At 39.5% G+C, this 23,080-nt stretch overlaps 1 protein-coding gene across 5 annotated transcripts in view; it reads left to right on the forward strand.

The window, feature by feature from the left end:
- The window catches only part of SLC39A11 (solute carrier family 39 member 11), a 564,681-nt gene that overhangs the window by 332,815 nt on the left and 208,786 nt on the right, over positions 1-23,080 (forward strand). For all 5 annotated transcript variants that reach the window (XM_069076522.1, XM_069076526.1, XM_069076524.1 and 2 more), the window contains one exon: positions 1,477-1,647. In XM_069076522.1, the coding sequence (XP_068932623.1) occupies positions 1,477-1,647 (171 nt within the window). The remainder of the gene's footprint in view (positions 1-1,476; positions 1,648-23,080) is intronic.

Below are 23,080 nucleotides of genomic sequence, written 5' to 3' on the forward strand. Positions count from 1 at the left end.
GAGCATTGGTCTTGAAGAGAGAAAGTCTATGCTCAAATCCCATCCCTAGCTGTGTTATAATGGGAAAGTCCTTTCATCTCATACAGCTTCAGTTTCTGCATCTGTAAAATGGGAATATTCATGCTTGCACTACATACTTTACATAGTTATTGTGAGAAAAACACCTTAAAAACTCTAAGTTCTGTATATAATAATGATAGCCAACGTGTAGCTAAATACAAAAAATATAATAATTGTTAGATCATAACAATAATAATGTAGTCCTTTAATGTTCCCAAAGTGCTTTATGTATCTTAACCAATTTGATATATAAATGTGAGTTGTCTGAAACTTGCCACCTGAGTGACCATGGGCAAGTCATTTAAGCTCTCTGAGCCTCACCTTCTTGCTCAATAAAAGGGAATTTGTGAGGCCTGCAGCATCTCCCTCACGGGGCTTTTAGGATCAGATGAGATGATGTAAGTGAAACTTTGGAGTGCTATGGAAACATCAGTTATGGTCTTTGTAAACCACCCCCACACACTCACATATACACACTTCACAGATTGGTTGACACATTCTGAGGGCTTCGTAAATGGTTGTTTAATTAAAGAGTGGGAGAACGGATGGATGAGCTGGATCCCTCAATCTGGGGAGGCAGAAACATGGGAGGGTAGTATTGCTAACTCCATTTTATAGCTGAGGAAACTGGGACACAATTAAGTGTCACATTAAGTAACTTGCCCAAAGTTAAAATACTAATAAGTGACCAAAGTGGGACTAGAACCCAGGTCTTTTGCCTCTTCTGTAAAATATTCTTCCTATTCTCAGTCAGAATTGAGATGCTACTCCATTTATAGTTATAGATTATATCTCTCCTGTTGAAAAGAATCCCAAGGGTCCTTTTGGGTCTGACTTAGCAGCCTGATTGACTGAAATTTAGACAGCAAGGTGGTACAGAGAATAGAGCTCTGGATTTGGAATCAGGAAGGCCTAAGACACTTAATAGCTATGTGACCCTGGGCTAATCACTTAGATCTCTGTCTGCCTCAGTTTCCTCATGTGTAAAATGAGGCTAATAATAGCAACCACTTACCAGGATTGTTGTAAGTATAAAATGAGTTAATATTTGTAAAGCACTTTACAAACCTTAAAATGCTATACAAATACTAGCTATCATCATTGTTATTAACTTCCCTGCTTTTAGGAATTGTTCACACTAAAAGAAATGATAAATGCTTTTGGGTGGAAGAGTATATTCTCTTTATACAATACTGAATAAAAAATGGTAACTGGATAAACATTTTTGCTTGCAGAAATGATTAAATCAGTGAATGTGTGGTTCTTAGGAGAGAAGATAGAATCGAAAATAAATAGAAAATAGAACATTTCCCTTCTTCCTTTCTTTAGATGCCCTCTTCCTACCATTGTTTGGAGAGAGTACAGCCGTGCTCGTTTTCCATCTGACCTCTTTCTTGGTTCTTCTCTTCTCCACAGACAAGAGCGAGAATGGAGAAGCCTACCCCAGGAAGAAGGTGGCTGCCACTGGCATGTCTGATGACCTTGCATCCTCCCGGCCTCCTAGAGAGAGCAGAGGGAAGCAGGGCAGCGATAGCTGGAGACGAATCCTGCTGCTCATTTTAGCTATAACAGTTCACAATATTCCAGGTAAGAAACTTCCCTTGTGTAATGCCAGGTGCCAGCCTTTGATGCTGCTTGCTAGGTGTAGAAGTTGCCTCCATGTCAGAAGGACCTTTTTTCCATGTGAGGTGAGGTGCTATGCTTTTATTGAAAAAGCACTGAGATGGGGATTGGAAAAAGTCGTTTTCTCATCTAGGTCTGCCATCATCCACCTACCTGTGGGAGTACAGAGAGAACTATTAGCTTCTCTGTGATATAGTATCATCTGTAACATGATTATGATGCTCCCTTTCTTATCTCATCGATGCCTCAAGGAAGCTAGTGGGTGCCATGTTGCACAGAGCACTGGGCTTGGAATCAGGAAGACCTGAATTCACAATCTGGCCTAAACACTTACTAGCTATGTGACTGGGCATGTCCTTTCCCATTCTCAGTTTTCTCATCTGTAAAATGAGGAAAATGATAGCACCTACCTCTAGGGTTGTTTCGAAGATGAAAAGAGATACTTGTAAAGCATTTTGTAAAATTTAAAGCACCACATGAATGCTAGCTACTGTTATTATTATCATTATGACCCTCAAAACAAAAGTTAAAACTTAACCTTAAGGGTGGCTAGGTGGCACAATGAATAGAGAGAGCACTGGCCCTACATTGAGGAGGACCTGAGATCAAATCCAGCCTCAGACACTTAACACAAAAACTAGTTGTGTGACCTTGGGCAAGTCACTTAACCCCAATTGCCCTACCTTCCCCCTCAAAAAACAAAAAAAACTTAACCGTAAAAGATGTAAACATGCTCAATTATGTATTCCCCAGAGATATAAATAAGCTTCTGCCTTTTAAATAAATTTAAATTATTTATTTTTAGAGCTTTTGACTTTTTATACTGTTTAGCCTAGGACATACATTTGGAGGTATAACTAAAATATTGATCCATCAGTTCATAAATCCTGGACAGATATTGGTGGTAGACAATGAACTACACTAGAATTGAATAAGAGGACCAATGCTGGATTGCTTTTGAAAAATCATGCAGTTATTCTGTTGACTGTAGCCTTCTTTCCAAAACACAAGTCTAATATATATATATTTTAGTGTTGTTGTTGTTGTTGTTGTTTTGTTTTGCTTTTTGGAGGGCACTTGGGGTTAAGTAACTTGCCCAAGATCACACGGCTAGTTTGTGTGTGTGTGTTAAGTGTCTGAAGCTAGATCTGAACTCAGCTCCTCCTGACTCCAGGGCTGGCACTCTCACTGTGCCACCTAGCTGCCCCAAACAAATTTTTTTTTTTTGCTTTTTGGAGGGGCAATTGGGGTTAAGTGACTTGCCCAGAGTCACACAACTAGTTAAGTGTTAAGTGTCTGAGGCCAGATTTGAACTCAGGTCCTCCTGACTCCAGGGCCGGTGCTCCATTCTCTGCACCATCTAGCCACCCCACAAGTCTATATTTTTAAGATCAATATTCTTCCAGTGAAGGCACAAATCATAAAATATATCAGTCTTTGAAAAATTAAAGTTGACAGTCACTAAAGAGCAATGAAGAAGTGTATTGTGGGCATATTGCAACACATTGCAAATGAGTAATTAAATAGGCTGTGGTGTAAACGACAACATCAGAGAAATGTATAACCAGAAAAAAGATTAGCTGATCAAATAGTGAGGGTGAAGATCCGCTGGGAGCCAGGCCCTAAGTACGGTTGGTGGGCCCTACACGCCATCTCCCTTATGGCACAAGAATGTCACAGGATGGGCAGGCCTGGATCATGTCATTGGTAGGATTGCCCATAATTGATGAGATAATAGAGGTAGTGGAATATTGATCAACTCTACCATTTTGACAACACTTCAGTCATAGGGAGTAAGGTCATCTTGTGCCCTGTTGAATGCTAATTATGACCTAGGAATTGGAATTCAAGGAGTGATGAAGCTTTCCAAGAGATCTAGAGCAGATAATTCTCTCTTCCCACTGGAATGAAGAAAACAACCACAACAGATTGTGGCCCTAGGTTTTGATGTCTGAGTTGCAGTAATTATGTATCCCTTGGAGCTTTTGTGATTGAGATTAGCCATAGAATGGCTGCCATATGTATATTGCCTTTCAACATAGGCATCTGGCATTTATTTCCTGATTTGGTTTTTGCATATGGCTGGGGAGTGTCAAGATGATTAATGAAGAGAGATTATTTAGTTCTTATGTAAATTTGGATTAGAAACAAGGTTGACTATAACAATATAAAGGGTAAATATGGAACAATCCCAAATTTAGATATCTTTAGAGTATCTGTTGCTAGGGAGTCAAAGAGTGCTCCTTCCTTAGCCTTTCAGGTCTCATTTTCTCTTTTAGTGTTCCCATCAATACATTCATCAACAAGCATTCCTTAAGTGCCTGTGCTGGGTGGTGGGAATACAAACAAAGATGAACCCTCAAGAAGTTTATATTTTGTTTTGGGACACTGTGTGTATGTGAGTGTGTGTGTGTATATGTATGTATGTGTATATATATATGCACATATATAAATATATGTGTGTGTATATACACATACATACATAAACATATGTATGTATATATAAGTATACACATACATATAGTACATATGTAAGTATAAGATAATGATGGAGAAGACATTGACAGCTAGGGGCAGTGGATAGATCATGAAAGGCTCCATGCAGAAGGGGTGAGGCTTTACTTATTTGAAGGAAGCTAGGGATTCTAGGAAGCAAATGAGGGGAAAGTATGTTCCAGACAAGGGAGATAGCCTATGTGAAGAACCATAGACAGGAAATGGATTCTCATATATTAGAAAAGGCAAGAAAGCCAGTTTGGCTGAATTGTAAAGGGGAATAATATGTAATAAGATTGGAAAAGTTGTTTGGGACTAGTTTATGAAGGGCTTTGAATACCAAGCAAAGGCAATAATATCTGACCCCAGAGGTCATGGAGAAAGTCATTGGAATAAGGGAGTGACATGGTTAGAAATATGCTTTAGAAATATCACTTTGAGAGCTGGTTAACAGATGGATTGGAAAAGAAATGAGGCAGGGATATCAACTAGGAAGCTATTGCAATAGTCCAGGTGAGAGGGGATGAGCGGTTGAGTGAGGGTGTTGGTTGTGTGAATAGAAAGAATATATCATAGGACAGATGTGCAGTTGAAATCAACAAGATTGGATAACTGATTAGATATCTAGAACAAGGAATAATAAAAGTTGTGAACCTACTGGATTGGTGATGCCCTTGGCAGAAATAGGTAAGTTCAGAAGAGAGAAGGGTTTGGAGGAAAAGATGATGAATTTAGTTTTGGACGTTGAGTTTGGGATGCTTACAAGATACAAAATATCTAAGAGATTTTGATTTGGGGACCAGAACTTGTGAGAGAGACCAGGACTGATTGAAAGTATAGATTTGGGATTCAACTATGTAGATGTGATCATTTAACCCAAGGAAGATGTGATGCTCACTGAAAGAGAAAGAAAAGAGCCCAGGAAAGAGCCTTGCACTCCATGCTTACAACAGGGCATATAATATGAATGGTGGCCCCTTCACCACCTGCAGTACATACAAACTGTTCTTCCTGCTATTCCTCACGCAATACTTCATCTTCCATCTTTATAAGTCTTGGCTCCACTTGTCTCTACTCCCTGGAATGCACTCTCTCCTCTACCTCTTGGAGTCTCTTGTTTCTTCTCATCTCTCAGGCTTAAAAGCATCACTTTTTACATAATGGCTTTCCTAATCCCTCCCACCAACTTCTATACCCTAGTTGACTTGTATTTTTTGGTATATATTCTGTTTAAAAAGGGCAGCTTTGCATGTGAATATGCAGGAAGATTTAGGTTCAAGTCTTTGTCTGACACAAATTTACTGTGCAGTCCTAACAAGTCACTTTTCATCCTTTTGAGCAATTCTCTAAAATTATTAAGTTGTAAAGGTGCTGACCTATATCAGTAGAGAGAGTTTGCTCATCTGGGAATTCCCTATACAAATAAAATCACAAATCCAACCCTTCTCCCTATCCCATATTTTCTATGGCCTTTGTGTAAATGCTCTCTCTCAATAGAATAAGCTCCTTCAGACCAAAGACATCTTCATTTTTATATTTACATCTAGAACAGTGCCTGGCACAGAATGGGCAGTTAAGAAATAGTCATTGATTAATTGATTGTTGGCTTTTGCAAAGGAGACAGAAGCACAGAGGGGAGGAGAATCCTGAAGAGCAGTGTCACAAAAGCCTGGAGATAAGAGGGTGGCCAGGGGAAGGAGTGGCTATCAGTGTCTTGGGTTGCAGAAAGATCCAGGAGGAGGACTGAGAGAAGGCCATTAGATTTGACAATTAAGGGCTCAAGGGTAACTTTGGAGAGAATGGTTTCTGGTGAATGATGAAGCCAAGAAGCCAGATTTCAAAAGGCTAGAATTTGCATCTCCCTGGAGATCCAGACAGTGATGTTACTTGGAACACTAGCCAAGTGGCCCAAAGTGAGTAGAGGTTGTCAACCAAAGTTGAGGTAGACATCTCTCCTCTCCTTGCCCCTCCCCAACCCACTCCATCCCCCATTCTTCCACTGGAATTATAGTAACCATAGTAAGAGACAAACAAACAAAACCAGAGGAAAGAAAGAAGGTGCTACTCTTTTGTCTTAAATGTGTGATGGGAAATTTCCCAGGAGGCCTCACTATTGCTTTTTCCTTTACTGTTGAAAGTTCTTCATCTTCCACCTTGGGCTTAATAAGAAAGCAATTCATTTGGGAAATAGCCACAGGATTCTCCAGAGACTAACTAACAGAAAGTTGTTGCTGCCCTTTGTTGAATCCAATTCCGGGGGCCTGTCCTTTCACTAGCATACCTTTCATGCTACTCTTCAACGTCTTTTGTTTTAAGTTTATTAAAAATTTAACTGGGGCTTTGACTTTCCTCTCAGGGTTCTGTGTTTTAAGTTATACTCTTCACAGTACTGAAATAGACAGCTGAGTTCTGAAGTTTCTTTCCTTTGCTGCCCTGATTTCATGTGTCCTGGTGACATTTTGAACAAAAGCTTGGAGAGAGAGGTACAGACTTTGTCAATGCTGTATCTCCCTAGAAGAAATGGGTTTCTGAGAGAGCTGGAGTAAGAGGGATATACTCCCTCTATCCTAAACATACAAATTCTGGGTACTTTAGGGTTAAGAGTTGATCTTTTTTATTAACTATGGTTCCTTCATGTATAAATAGCACACATCTAATGGTACAAATATCCCTTTTGACCAGGGGTTCTTAACCATTTTTGTGTCCTGGACCTCTTCAGCCAGTGCAAATGTATAGAGCCCTGGGCCTGAGTCAGGAAGACATGATTTCAAATCTGGCCTCAGATATTTACCAACTGTATGACCCTGGGCAAGTCATTTAACCTCTGTTTGCCTCAGTTTCCATGTCTGTAAAATGGGAATAATGATAGCACCTACCTCACAGGGTTGTTGTGAGGATAAAATGATAATTGTAAAGAACTTAGCATAAGACCTGGCACATAATAAGCTCTATATACATGCTTATTTCCTTCCCTACTCTTGGTAAAGCCTATATCCCTTTTCAGATAAATGTTTTTTAAATGCCTAAAAAAATACATAGGATCACAAAGGTAATAATTTATACTGAAATACTTGCAAAACATTTAAAAAGCAAGTTCAGGTACCCCAGGTTAAGAACCCTTGGTTTAGAAGAAGCGTATACAGACCCATAAACCATTGTGAAGGGTGTGTAAAAAAATATGGTGATAATGTTTAATATTCATTGGTTTGATATTAATACCACTGGGCTGTTTTGTAAATGACAAAAATGTCTCTGTACAACATGTGATGTCCTTGTCTTCTTATGTTCATCATCATCTTTGGCACAGTATGTATTGAGCCCCCACTATCTGCAATTCTCAAGTGTGCTTATTTAATATTATGCTTTGAATTGGTATATACATCATATTTTCCTACTAAAATGGAAACTCCATGAGGCTGATTGCTGTTTTTTGCTTGTTGGGCTATGGTAGATATCCTCAGTGTTTAACACAGTACTTTGCACATAGCAGATACGATAAATATTTGCTGTATGAATGAATCAAACAAGCATTTTTTATTTTAGTTTCTATTTTTTTGCTTTTTGGAAGGCAACTGGGGTTAAGTGTTCAGTGTCTGAGGTCGGATTTGCACTCAGGACCTCCTGACTCAGGGGCCGGTGCTCTATTTACTGTGGCACCTAGCCACCCCAAAGCAAGCATTTTTTAAGCATCTAAGCCCCAGGGATACAGATAAAAAGAATGAAGCCATCCCTGCTGGCAAGGATCTTATGTTCTAGTGGGAAAGACAAGTGCTTATGTTAAGTATATGCAGAAGAAATATAAGGAGAAGAAACACAAATAAATACAAAGTAGTTAAATAAAGATAGTTTGGGTGGGAGGATACTAGCAGTTGAAGTAAAGGCTTCATGTAGAAGGTGGTACTTGAACTCCATCTGTGAGGTAAAGAAGAGGAGGAAGGACTATACAGTCATTGGGGAGGCCAGTGCCTAGTCACAGAAATGGGATGATATATCATGTGGGAGTAATAGAGTGAAGGCCAGTTTGAACTGCAGAGTACAGGAGGGGGAGGAGTGGCCAACAAGACTGGAAAGATAGGTTTACAAATGCTAAGAGAAATGTATTAGACCCTGGAAGAGAATACAAAATGAATAAGACAGTTCCTATCCCATGGAGCTCATAGTCCTACTGGTGAGGTAAGATGTAAAGAAGTAATCATAATACGAAGAATGATCAGCGTACAAATTATTTGGGAGATCACTTAACTGGAGGGATCCGATGAGATTCAATAGAGGAAGTTGCATTTGCATTTGACCTTAAAAAATAAAATTTCAGTAGGCAGACAGGGTAAGGAACATTCCAGTTTTCACTCTAGGTTGGTGTTTGGGCCCTACGTGTTATTAGCTGCCGTTATGGAACTTATGGTCCAGTAGGGAGATAGGACATAGGCATACTAGTAACACATAATAGATATGTAATAGACATACATAAAGTGCCATATGATTTCTGATGACAAAAAAGTCATAAACAGATGGGAAGATCCAGAAAAGAAAGACTTTCTGGAGGAAGTGATATATGAGCTGGATTTTTTTTTAAATGGGCAGGAATTTAGCAGCTAAAGATTACAAGGAAGTATATTTCACATATTAGACATAGCTTGAGCAAAGGCTTGGAGATGGGAAAATGACAGAACAGAAAGTAATCCAATTTGGAGCATGTCTAGGAGAATAATATTAGATAAGGGGAGAGAGAAAGAGAAGGGAAGAAACATGAAGTGCCTACAATATGCCAGGCACTGTACTAAGTGCTTTTGATCATCACAACAACCCTGGGAGGGAGGTGTTATGATTATCCTCATTTTATAGTTGAGGAAACTGAAGCAAATATAGGTTAAGTGACTTGCCCAGGGTCACATATCTGGGAAGGATCTAAGGAGGGATTTGAGCTGAAGTTGTCCTGACTCCCAGCATTCCATCCACTGTACCACCTAAGGCTAAAAAAGTTACACCAGGCTGTGGTAAATAATAGGCTAAGGTATTTGAACCTTAACTTGTATCATGGCATATGAAGGTCATTTGAAGGAAGTGAGCATATTGAACTTAGAGATGAGAAGGTATGATATGCACATTATCACTGTCTTCAAGGATTTGAAGATGGTTTAAACCTATTCCTATTGGCCCAAGGAGGCAATGAGGAGCAGGAGCAGTGAGCAGAAGTTGCATGGAATCAGGTTTTCTGTCTTGTCAAAAAAGCCCAACAACTTCCAAACCATTATAGTTATACCCAAATAGAAAGGGCTGCCTCTGGGGAAGGAGTGGATTCCTTCCTCCTCCCTAGAGTTTTTCATGTGAAAGGCAAGATGACCACTTGTCAACCTGTGACAAGGGTAAGCAACATTTCAGTTTTCACTCTAGGTTAGTGTTTGTGCCTTACATGTTATTATCTGCCCTTATGGAGCTTATGGTCCAGTAGGGAGATAGGACATAGGCATAATGGATGGATGGATACATAATTGATATATATATATATATATAAAGTGTCATATGATTTCTGATGAAGAAAAAGTCATAAACAAATGGGATGACCCAGAAAAGAAAGACTTTCTGGAGGAAGTGATATATGAGCTGAATTTTTTAAAGTGGGCAGGAATTGGGGTGGCCAGGTAGCACAGAGAGTAAGAGCACCGGCTCCAGTGTTGAGAAGACCTGGAGGTCAAATCCCGGGCTCAGACACTTAGCACCCACCCAGAAACACCTGGCTGTGTACCTTTGAGCAAGTTACTTAACCCCAGTTGCTTAAAATTAAAAACAAAACAAAACATAGAGTTCTATATAAATGCTAGCTGTCATCATTATTATTAATAATAATAATTTTGTTAGTCTTGCCTTAGCAATTCCCTTATACTGTTATTTTTATAATCCTAATATACCCTCCCCTAGAAAAATCTCTATCTCCAAAAGCCACTGAATTCCCTAGACATCTTCCTCCTCTGGACGCTGATCTAGTGAGAGCCTCGGAATAGTGTCAAAGGGAGGCATTCGTGTGAACTTTCTTTTGCTAAGGAGAAAAAAATGCCATAAAACTACAGAAAGAGAAATGATACTCATAAGTCCCAAGACCACAATACTCCAGACAACCACCGTTCTTACTGGCAATGGAATCATATTTGAATAAAGTAGTAAAATGCTCATAGTGCACAAAAAGCATTAGGAAGATCGCTAGGATAGTGATGTGGAGGAATTGAACTGTAGGCAGGCAGACCAATTTGGAGGCCATTTCAGTGGGGCGGCGTGCAGAGGTAAGAGCTGAATTAGGTTGAGAGCATTAGGAATGGAGAGCAGGACTGGATGTGAGAGATGATATGAGGTAGAAATTATGGCACTTGACAACCAAGTGTTTATGAGGGAGAGGAAAGAGCCAAAAGTGTCTCCAAAGTTATCAGCCGTCGTGACTTGAAGGAAAGAGCACTTCTATCAATAGAAATGGAAAGAAATCAGAAGCAAGACAATGAGCCAATGAGCAAGAATGAATTATGGAGTTTTTATTAGTCCAGATCCAGGTTCAGGTGGAATATTGTAGTTTTTGCTCCTGGGGTAGCTAGAAGAGCCACCCTCTGGTCAACATCCCACAGCTACCCCCTACCAGCCCCTGCTGTTCGCTATTCTGAATCCAGCAGACTGAAAGGGAGAAGTGTTCTCAGTGGTCCAGTCCATCAAGAACATAGGCTGACCTTTTATAAAGGAGCAAGCAGAACACCTCAAGTGGTGGTAAGTTAATGATAGGCATGTGCTGGTTGCTGGGGTGAAATCCCTCTGGGATTCTCTCTAATTTATCCTGTATGTTTCTTTTGTGCGAGTTGTTTTTGTGCTGTTCCTCTCCCCCATGAGTTCTTTGAGGTTAAGAACTGTGTTTTTGTCTTTTTTTTTTTGTCCCCCAGCATTTAGCGCATAGTAGGTGTGTAATAAATTCTTGTTGACTTGACTTGATATTTTCTCACTTCCCCTTCTCCTTGGGAAGCCTGGTAATGCCTAGAGGCAGTTACCTCTCCAGAAGCTCTTTTTTCTTCCTCAGAGGCTGCCACATTAAATTTTAAAATTTAGAGGAAACTCTGTGTGGGTGTGAATATCCCTCCAGGATTGTTGTGTTTTTGTTTTGTTTTGTTTTTTTTACTCAGCTAACAATTTTGAGCTGCAGGAAACACAGCCCAAAGTCTGATTTCTGCACAGATCCTCACAATCACTTCAAGTGGGGCATGAGACCCAGCTGATCACCTTCTCTGTTGCATACCTATCAGAAGAAGTACATTACACCTCCTAATTTGGAGGTCACTCCCATAGCTGGCCTTGTGGAGTTGGATCAGTTCAGGAGAGAAGCATGGATATAAGGTATATGGGTTGGTGAGTGTGGGCACTTGCAAGAAGGAGTAGAAAAGACTGTGTGATAGAAAATAACAAGGTCCTTGGACATTCTTGAGATACCTACCTACTGTCTTAGTAATCTATCAATAGTGGCTTCTTCTGATAAATATTCAGTGATCTCTGTATAAAACAGTTCTTCACCAGAAGTCCATTATCTCATTTTAAAAATATTTTAATAAGTATTTCAATAGAATTGGTTTCCTTTGTAATCGTGTATATTTCATTTTATGCTTTTAAAATGTTGTTCATTAGGAAAGACCTATAGGCTTCACCAGACTGCTAGAGGCAGCCCCAAAACACAAAAAGTTAAGAACCCATATTCCCCAGAGTCATAGATTTCCAGCCCTGAAAAGGAACTCAAAGGTTAGGAAACAGTATATACTTCAGTCTCAGTAGTTAAAGGCCACCTGGGTTTAGTGAGATGGATTTAGAACAAAGGCACCATCATGGAATCACAATAATCCAATGCTTTGCCAGTCTGACTAGTTGAGTTTGAAGATGCTTCTGGTTTATTTAAGGGTTCAGAAACATTGTGATATTCTCCTTTAATTAAGAGAATCTAAATGGGAAGCCTGACATTATAATTAGCACAGACTCTTGCATGGGATGACATTTTGCTCAATATAACATGTTCTTGAGAGTACACTCTAACAGAAGCTGGGAGCAGCATTTCCAGATTATATCATGGGATCTGAGAACTGGACTTGGCAGAAACTCCCAGGGAATGAAATCATGATTTAGGGGTAGGGATTCCTGAAGGACCATCTCAGAGAAATGAGAGGTATACCAGAGTCATATACCTTCTTCTTTTTCCTCTGTCCCTCCCTTCTATACTTTGTTATTTGGGGATCAGACGCCATATATTCAGAACCACACAATATCAGTTGTGGGATCACAACTAAAATCCATGATACCTTTCTTCCAAGCCAGCAGCTTATACTGTCCTCTCACCTGCCTTTGTAAATTAATGGGAAATAGACTTTTGTGGGGTTTTTTTCGTTGTTTTTTTTTTTTAAGACTGCTAGCTTAAACAGCTATTGAAACTAATCTTTCAATCAAAAAGGCACATTTATCAAACATTTACTATGTGCCAGGCACTTGGTGCCAAGCATTGGGGATATAAATACAAACAAAAAGAAAGTCATTCCCTGCCCTCAGGAAGATAACACCTGAACATTAAGAACTATCAATCAATCAGCAAGTATTTGTTAAGCACCTTCTGTATGCCAGACATGGTGATAATTGCTGTAGATGCTGCCTTTGAGTAACTCACATCTAATGGAGGAGACAACATGTAAATAAATAACTAGGTATATTCAAGATATATAGAGTGGATAGGAGGTAATGGGTGGGGGAAAAACATTTAAGGGGACCAGGAAAAGCCTTCTGAAAAATGTGAGATTTGTGTTGTCCTAAAGGGAGTCAAGGAAATGAAAAAGTATAGCTAAAGAGAGAGAGAATTCCAGGCGTGGTCCACAGCTGGAGATATAAATATGTGCAAGTAATTCAGAAAATAAGGAACAATCTTTTTTTTTTTGCCTTTTTTTTTGGAGGGCAATTTGGGGTTAAGTAACTTGCCCAAGGTTACACGGCTAGTATTTTTGTGTGGGTGTTAAGTGTCTCAGGCTGGAACCGAACTTGGGTCCTCCCGACTCCAGGGCCAGCGCTTTACTCACTGCGCCACCTAGCCACCCCAAATAAGGGACAATCTTAACCAGTTTGGAAAACAGGAAATCTTGCACTGTCTTACATTGAGTTTATGATGATTGTTTTTCTATGACAACCAAGTGACTGTTAAAAATCTGTTTTCCAAGTGTAGGTTGTCCTTCCTCCTGGGGGAGGAGGCCTTAAGGAATATCTGATCACACTCCCAAGTTCTTCAAGACAATAGAATGACGCTAAAGGAAAGAGAAGCAGGGCTTTATTGGCGAGGGGGCGGGGGAGGGAAAGGACAGCTGAACGATTGGAACTAAAAAACTAACGATATTTGAGACTCTTCCTAAAGAAGAGGGAGTAGGAGCTGGATGCTCTGAGGAGGAAGAAGCTTCTTGCCCTCAAAAGAATGCTATAGCAGTACCATCCAAGCTGTCACATGAGAGATCATCCTATGAGGGTCCAAGAAAGAATTGAAGAGGAATAGTTTATGGCCATTCCCTGTTCAAGGGTACTAAGGCACCTCTTTGCTGACCTGATGATGACAATAGTCTGTTGCTTTTCCAGGCATTTATCCATGATGTTACAGAAAACCTCTCTAAACTTATCAGAATAGTTGATTGATAACCACTTCTGGTGACTCATGAGGGCACAAATAATATTGTCGGAAGGAACCTAAAAAGTATTGCTAAATATTATGAAATTTTGGGAAAGAAAGAGTAGACCATAGGGACACATACAGGTTGTGGTTTCCTCACTGTTCACTTTTTTTACAAATGAAGACAAAAGATGAAGAAGAGAAGAATTAATTTGGGAAGCAAACAGATGGCTAAGGTGACGTCTGAGAATAGGATTTGGATTAATGGACCACCACTTAAAATATATAAGAATAATAGATTCCAAATCAAGGATATAATAAACTTAACAAAGGCTCATGAGAAAGTATTTGCTAGGTGTCTTATAATTATAAATCTAATCAAATGAGCTTTACATTTAAAAAGAATAGAAGAGAGAGAGAAAAAACTACCCATGTATCACTGCCAAGCACTTAGAGAATAACTACATTGAAGGAAGAGAAGTGGAGATACCCAAAAGTTCATAAGAGACAAAATTCAAGAAAGTATCCTGCCAGTAGTAAAGCCTATGGCCTAAAATACCCATGCACAGAGATGCCCACAGTTCACAGTTTAAGCTATGACATAGAACTAGAGTTCCTAACCTAAGGAGGCAAATTTGATCTCAATGGTGTCAATAGACTTGTTGGGATGAAATTCATGACTGGACTATGACCTTGGATGTATGTACAAAACACACACACACACACACACCACAAGGGGAAACATAAATTAAGAAGATATGCTTATGTGAAGAAATCTTAAGAACCACAGAGGAGAAGCATGCTGAAGGCTATTTGGGTGAAGGTCAATGGAGGGAGCATCAGAAATGATTTTGTCATTTGTGTATGTATAGTATAAACCATCTGGCAGAAAGAGAAAATGGATGAGCAACCTGGGAAACAGATTGCAGCTGTGACATAGAACACAGTATAGCAGTGTTAAGGGACTTCACTTAAGCAGACATCTACTGGAGTTCTTTCTCTGTCAAAAGACACTGCTTTTAGTGATCATTTCATACTTTAAAAATATTGAGAAAATAATAAGTGGGCAAGGTATTTTGATTCTGATCTTATTAACAGAAACTGGTTCCTGGGATGTAGCTGATAGGAACCCTGGGAAGAAAGTCACTCTTGACTCCTGGAGTTTATGGTGGAAAAGAAGAGGACACCTGAGCATTGTCTGACATGCATCCTGGATTTGGGGAAAATTTTAGAGGGCTGGAAGCGTAGGTTCTAGTTTAGGTTTAGTTCTCATGAACTAAAATTATGCAAGAAAACTCATCTCAAGAGGAGAGGGAGATGCTACAGAATGAAATTCTGAACAGAAAAGGAAACAAGTCCAATAAAGAGGGAAATTTTGAAATATATGAAGAAACTGATATAGATATGCAGGGAACTTACCAAGCTACTTAAAATCTTAAAATGAAAATACGGAAGATAGAAATAAATTCTGGTAACAAAGGAAGAATATGAGTGTCCTATAAAAATAGTGTCAGGAGTGCTGAAGCTCAGAATGAACTGAGGCTGGTGAGGGAAGCCAAAGACAAAAAGGATGTTTTTTTTTTAAAGCTATTTTGGGGAATCATGACATAAAATGCTGTTCACATCCAGAGAAAAAACTATGGTGTCAATGCATATTGAAGCAAATTATTTTCACTTTTTTCTTGTTTGTTTTTTTCCTGGCTTTTCCCTTTTGTTCTGTTTCTTCTTTCACAACATGACTAATGTGGCTATAGGTTTCCATGATTGCACATGTATAACCTATTAGAACTCAAAATCTTATAAAAATGAATGGCGTAAACTTTCTTTACATATAATTGGAAAAAATAAAGCTATTTGGGAGTAAAAAGAAGGTTCAAAGAAGGCATAAGACTCTGCTTGGCATGGATAGGAGGATGATAACTGATAACAGAGAGGTCAGAGTTACTTAGTGTAATTTTTTTTTTCTGTTTTCTCTGTAAGGGAGATCGTTCCACAGAATAAAAATGACTTAGAGGTAAGAATAGATGCCAAATTTATAATAAGAAAACACCTGGTTGCCCTTGATGAATGTAAGTCACCTGGTCTATATTAATTTCAACCTCAGGTATTAAAAGAATTGGCAGATTCTTTTTTTATTGCTGTGCCATAGTTAGTAGTATTTGAAAGGTTGTTTTAAAAAATGGGAGAAGTACCATAAGATTAGAGATAGGCAAATGTCCCCATTTTCAAAGAAAGAAAAGTGTCAGTAAACTTATCTTTGATTCCTGAGAAAATTTTCAAGTAGATTGTTAAAGAAATGGACAATAAACATCTAGAAAGGGAAGTAGTGATGGCCAAGAATCAGCATGGCTTGATCCAGAGCAGGTCATACCACACTTACTTTATTAACTTATTTGACAAGGTTATTAAACTGATTAAAAGATGAGGGAAATGATTTTAGACAAATATTTGATTATGTTTTTCATGTGATTTTTTTGTGGCAAAGAAATATGTGAATTAGAAGATAATATAGTTAGATAGATTTGGAAATTTTGAATGAACGGTCTTAAAAAGTAGTTGTTAATGATTCAGGGTCAACATGGCAGGAAGCCTCCAGTGGAGTATCCCAGGGAACTGTGGTTGCTCCTGGGTGATGAAACCTTTTTTTTTTTTTTCCAGTGACTTAGATAAAGATATCTTTTGAAATTTGCACATGACACCAAACTGGGAGGGGTAGCTAACCTACTAGATGATATTCTGGAGCATTGGGCTGAATCCAACAAAGTGAATTGCAAAAGGGATAAATCTCAAATCTTATCCTTGGGTTAAAATAAATTATCTTTACAAGTACAATATGGGGGAAACATGGTTTAGACAGTACTTGTGTGAAAAAGATCTGAGGGTTTTTAGTGAGTTACAAATTCGATAAGAACATGTGGAGACCAAAAGAAATCTAATATCACCTTGGAGAGGCATAGCTTCCAGAATTAAGGAGGTGATATTTATCTATACTCTGCCTTGTTTGAACTCACCTCTTGGGTACTGGGTTCAGTTCAGGGACAGTGATGAGTTGGGCTGTGTGCAGAAAAGGATAACCAGGGGCTAAGGGGTATTGTCATCTGAGGATCAGTTGAGTGAACTGGGGATGTTTATCTTAAGGGGGAGATGATAGTGGTCTTCAGGTCTTTATTATGTAGTAGAAATTTAACTTGTTCTGCCCTACCCCAAAAAGAATCAAGAGCAATAGATTAAAGGCTGCAGGGAAGCGGAATTAAGCTTGATTTCATGAAAAATTTCCTAAGAATCAGAGTAATCCAAAAGTGAAATGGACTACCTCTAGAGGAGGCAAATTCCCCCTCCCTTTTTAGACTGACTCAAGCAGAGTCTGGATGACTACTGGGGTCTGTTAACCTGGAGGATTAATTTCCCACATGGATTAGACTAGATAGGCCCTGAGGTTCTAGCTGTCTCAGGATTCTACAGGTCTGGGAAATGGCAGGTGGCTCATTAATATAACTTCATCCTGGGTCCCACTGACCATCAAGTGAAGAATTATTTATTCTTCAGTGAAGAATTTGATTGGCAACAATTCAGACCTTATTTTCTGCCTGGCTGACTTAAGCCTTTGCTCTTCTTCTATTTTGTTGGACAGTTCAATGAGAAATGAATATAAACCTGTTTTCATTACTTGGAAAAATAGCTCCAAGTACCTAAGTCACAAAAAGCAGGCCCATTTTCCCAGGTGAAAGATTGTCTTGCCAACAAGTAATTCCCAGAACCAAATGGGCATTTGCTCCAGCCTCAGACACTGACTTTATATTGATTAGGCCTCTCCTTAGGGTCCTTGCTGAACAACTAATTGCTGTGACCTTTCTGCCAAGCATGCAGAGGGAAAATGTTATTAATACTTAGCAACCATATCTCGACTTTTGGAAGTAAGTAGGGGAATGAAACTTGTCAGAATTACCCAATGTTTCAGGAATACCACTGACCTGTGGGGTGGAGTCAAGAAGGCAGAGTAGAAGCAGGTCTTCCCCGAAGCTCCCCACTTACACCTTCCCCAGTTCATGTAAAAGGGCTCTCTAAACAAACTTTAGAGCTGCAGAACCCACAAAATGACACAGAGAAGCTAACCTCCGGCTGAGGACAGCCCTGCAGGACGGCAGGAATTGTCAAGCGCAGCGCTCTGGGAGCTGAGCCCAGCCCCACACCGAGGCTTTAGCCCCAGGGCGGGCCTGAGCAACCACCAGCAGGAGGGACTCCAGATCATCAGCAGCTGTGGTCATTTCCAGATTTATCAACACATAGATGCTAAGGACAAAGTAAGAGGTCAGTGCAATATGGACTTTGGGACCCAGTAAGTGGGAGTGTGTCGGCTTTTGCACGCAGGGCTAGAAGCCTCTGAGACACCGGCACAGCCAGCTAATGCCATGTGGCAGCATCAGCTCCTGGCCTGCAGAGTGTAGGGGGACCAAGCGACCAGTCTGAGAGGTAATCGCTCTTGCTTTAACCTGCTTGGATCTGGATTGCGGTCTAGGGTAGAGCTCCTGGGGTGTGTGTCCAGCTTGCCAGAATGTGTGGAGGCTCCAGCAAGGGCTCCCAACTAATACCTCCAGCAGCTGAGAAAACCCCAGCATTTGGGACGAAAGCTCCCCTGTCTGGTAGCAGAGTCCTACTTTGGCAAAAAGCCCAAAAGTAAAGTAATTGAGTAGCAACAGGCCCAGGCAAAGGGAACAATGCAAACAGAAGAACCAAACATTAGACTCCTATTTTGGGGACAAAAAGGAGCAAAGCATGGAACAGGAGGAAGACAGTGAAGTCAGAAATCCTGCACCAAAAGCTTCAAAGGAAAATACGAGTTGGTTACAGGCCATAGAGGACCTTAAGAAGCAGATAAGAGAAGTGGAGAAAAAATTGGGAAGAGAAATGAGAATGATGCAAGAAAATTATGAAATGAGAGAAAACAGCCTGACTGAGGAAAATAACACCTTAAAAAACAGACTAACTCAAATGGCAAAAGAGGCTCAAAAAGGCAGTGAGGAGAAGAATACCTTAAAAAGCCTAATTTGCCAGATGGAAAAAGAATCTCAAAAGCTCACTGAGGAGAATCATTGCTTCAGAGTTAGACTGGAGCAAATGGAAGCTAATGACTTTATGAGAAATCAAGATGCTGTTGAACAGATCCAAACAAATGAAAGAATAGAAGGCAATGTGAAATATCTCATTGGAAAAATCACTGACCTGGAAAATAGATCCAGGAGAGATAATTTAAAAATTATTGGACTACCTGAAAGCCATTATCAAAGAAGGAACCTAGAAATCATCCTCCAAGAAATTCTCAAAGAAAACTGCCCTGATGTTTTAGAACCAGAGGGCAAAATAGAGGTTGAAAGAGTCCACCGATAAATCTCCTGAAAAAGATCCCAAAAAGAAAACTCCTAGGAATATTACAGCCAGGTTCTGAAATTCCCAGATCAAGGAGAGAATATTACAAGCAGCCAGGAAGAAACAATCTGAATATTGTGGAAACACAATCAGGATAACCCAGGATGTGGCAGTTTCTGCACTGAGGGATTGAAGGGCTTGCAATATGATATTCCGGAGGTCAGAGGAGCTGGGATTAAAACCAAGAATCACCTACTGTAATGGGAATGTAAATTTAAAGATCTTCCCTGCCACTAGGCTAAAGTGCACCTGGAGCCTGGGGTGGGAGGCTTGTTTTTCAGTAGATACTTCTTGATTGGCCAGTGGGTCAATAAGGTTGTTACATTCTCTGAGCCAGGAGAAGGCTATATAAGCCCTGATGTGTAGCTTTGTTTTGGGGGCTCACTTTGAGAAGTGTTCTGTGATTTGATATGGATTCTGGGAAGCCGTTGTCCAGAGCCCCCGGCTTTGAAAAAAACCCAGATGTTGAAACCCAGATGTTGACTGGGTATGGATGTAATGGTTGGACAGTTTGAAATCTGTCTACTAGATCTGTTTCTGTCTTGATAATTCTGTCTGTGTACTTTGAAGTTCGGGGTGCTGACCTTTTCCCCTGAACAAGGTAAACGATATATGTCTGACTGATTAAAGTAAGCTTGTTAACCCATTTTGAGTTGCTTTCCTTTAACAAAGCAGATCCAAGAACCTGTATGGGCAGCAAACCCTGAGGACACTTGGGGTGCTTGCTGCTACACCTACCCAGCAAAACTGAGTATCATGATTCAGTGAAAGAGAGGACTTTCAAGCATTCTTGATGAAAAAACCAGAGTTGAATAGAAAATTTGACATTCAGATACAAGAAGCAAGAGAAGCATGAGAAGCTTCCTTTTATAAACCCTACAATCTGGCCAAAGTGACCTACTCCAAGACTCTTCCTCCAGGTCTCAGCTAAAGGAATTTCCCTCAGCACCTGGGGTCTCCTCACCTGGAACAATCATCTGCCGTCATCTCAGGAATGTCCCTCTGTAACCCTTCTCACATTGGTGAACTCCTTCCAGGGCCTCCATTTTGGGGAGGGGTCCAGGCTGTGGACTGGAACCTTCATTACCTTCATTCTCTTCCTGGCTCTGCTTCCTACGTGGTGTTCCTGCCCCTCATCACCTTTCTCTCCCTTCCCCCCATTCACCTCCCTTTTGTGTATTGTCTTTCCCCCAACCACATATAAGCTCCTTGAGGGCAGGAACTGCCTTATTTTATGCTTTTATCTGTTTTTCTTTAGCCCAGGAAATTAAAGAAAAGTGAAAGTGAATTTCAAACTACAACAAAAGTCAAATTAGTGCTAGCAAGTGTAAATCGTTGTTGCTCTGAGGGGAAATAAAAAGATAAATAAGACTGGGTCCCTTTCCTCAAGGAGCTTATAATATAGTGATAGGAATGGGACATGCAAACATACTTAATAAATACTCATTGCCTTAAAAAATGATTCTATCAAAAAGTAAACTGGTTCACATCAGGAGATAGTATATTCCTGATCATAGGAGAGGCAGTGGATAGAGTCCTGGACTACAGTCAGGAAGACTCATCTTCCTGAGTTCAAATCTTGCCTGACTTTTACTAGCTGTGTGACTCCTGGGCAAGTCACTTAATCCTGTTTGCCTCAGTTTCTTCATCTGTAAAATGAGCTGGAGAAGGAATAGCAAACCACTCCACTGTCTTTGTCAAGAAAACCCAAATGAGGTCGTGAAAAGTAAGACAAAACTGTCTGACTACTTTTCAGGAACATTGTAGAGGGGATCTTTATGGAGCAATATTTTAGTCTCATATGATCTCTAAGGGCCATTCCAGTTGCAAGATTCTGTGATGCTCCAGTGGTTTTTAATCTTTTTCATCTCTAATTTTTCCTAACCTTGGTTCCATTAGAATTTCTATACAGAGACATATTAACTTCCAAGATCAACTCCCTCTCTTTGAATAGCCTACATCTGAGGAGGTGTGCAGTTCTCTTTTAAAACTCTCCTGTGATAGTTTTAGAAGTAGTTCCAAACGTATGGTTAAGTTAACTTCTGAGCTTAAAGTGTTTAGGCAGCACATGAGATTACCTTTGAAAACTGCCCAGAGGAGGCAGTTTTCCTAATTTCCATCAGCCAATTCACAGGCTAATAGCACCTGGCCTACAGAAATGTTCTGCTCTATCATCATGTCCACAGTTTGATCAATCCATAGGACACTGGAGACAATTTTCATCTTCATCATTATTAGATAGAAGGAGCCCAGGGAAAAGCCTCCCTCCTGCTAGTGTTCTATATACTGAAGATTCTGAGGACTATTGCACAGGGGGGTGAAATAACTGCTTTTTGTAACAGAATAAAAATATGAGGATATAAATTCATCTTCTGTAGCATCACTGAAAGCATTTTTGGGAAAATTCCAATAGCAGGAAGGGTGATAGGTATCCTGTTCCCCTACAATTTTGATTTCTTCTTCTAGGTTTTTATATTTTGAAAGTGTCTTATTCCACATAATTTTGAGCTTCTGAATATTTGGAATGTCAATGAGTAATTAAAAAACATTGTTTCTTATACCCAAAGGGCTATAAAATAGTGCATACCCTTTGACCCAGCAATAACACTACTAGGTCTGTATCCCAAAGAGATCATTAAAAAATGGAGAAGGACCCACATATACAAAAATATTTATAGCACCTCTTTTTGTGGTGACAGAGAATTGGAAATTGAGGAGTTGCCCATCACTTGAGGAAAGGCTGAACAAGCTATAATATATGAATGTAATGGAATACTATTGTACTATAAGAAATGATGAACAGGTAGAGTTCAGAAAAATCAGGAAAGACTTACATTAACTGATCTGAGTGAAGTTAGCAGAACCAGAAGAACATTGTATACAATATAGCAATCTTGTGCAGTGATCAACTATGATAGATTTAGCCCTTCTCAGCAATACAATGATTCTTGTCTGTGATGATATGACTTTCAATTGGATTTGAGTGAGGGAATGCTGTGCAAAGTCACCAACCTCACTTTCTCCTCCAGAGACCTCCATCCGGGTCAAGGTATAGATTAGGGTGACTGGAGATGGCCCAGGATGCAGTGTGAGACTGTGGCCTTTTTAAGTTAAGGTCTTTTCAGGTTGATCCTAGACAATTCCAAAAGACTATCGATAGAAAATGCTATCCACATGTAAAGAAAGAACTATGGAGTCTGAATGCAGATTGAAGCATGCTGTCTTTACTTTTTTGGTTTTTTTCTTTCCCATGATTTTTCTCTTCTGTTTTGATTCTTATTTCACAACATGATTAATGTATAAATATATTTAACATGATTGTACATGTACAACCTATATCAGATTGTTTGCTTTCTTGGGGAGGGGAGAAGGGAGAGAAGGAGAAAAATTTAGAACTCAAAATCCTATAAAAATGGAAGATGGTTGAAAACTATTTTTACATGTAATTGGAAAAAAAGAAAATACTTTTTGAGTGGGGAAAATTTTTTTAAAAAATAAAGACATTGTTCTTAAATGTTTATGGATCAATACTATGTCTAGATAGTTGGAGACAATAGTTCCTGTTGTGATAATATAGTTGAATTATCAAGGATAAAAAAAAATACCACTGATCAAGGAGTCAGCGGTTTGTGTAGACTAGCCTTTTCTCAGATGCTTGTCAATTTATTTAGAAGCCAAAACTGGCAACAAATTTGATCTGATTTAGAATGTCAATTCAGAACTGCTGGTTTGTATTCATATATGCAGAGTTCAGTGGCATATTAATTATAAATTTAATAAGTTTCTGCTTATTCTAATTCATCTTCAACCCCATAGTGTTGTTATGGTGAA

This window comes from Petaurus breviceps, unplaced genomic scaffold (genome assembly GCF_028583685.1).
Source record: "Petaurus breviceps papuanus isolate PSGF00001 unplaced genomic scaffold, PetGlider_PUasm1.0 90925, whole genome shotgun sequence".
Lineage (NCBI taxonomy): Eukaryota > Metazoa > Chordata > Mammalia > Diprotodontia > Petauridae > Petaurus > Petaurus breviceps.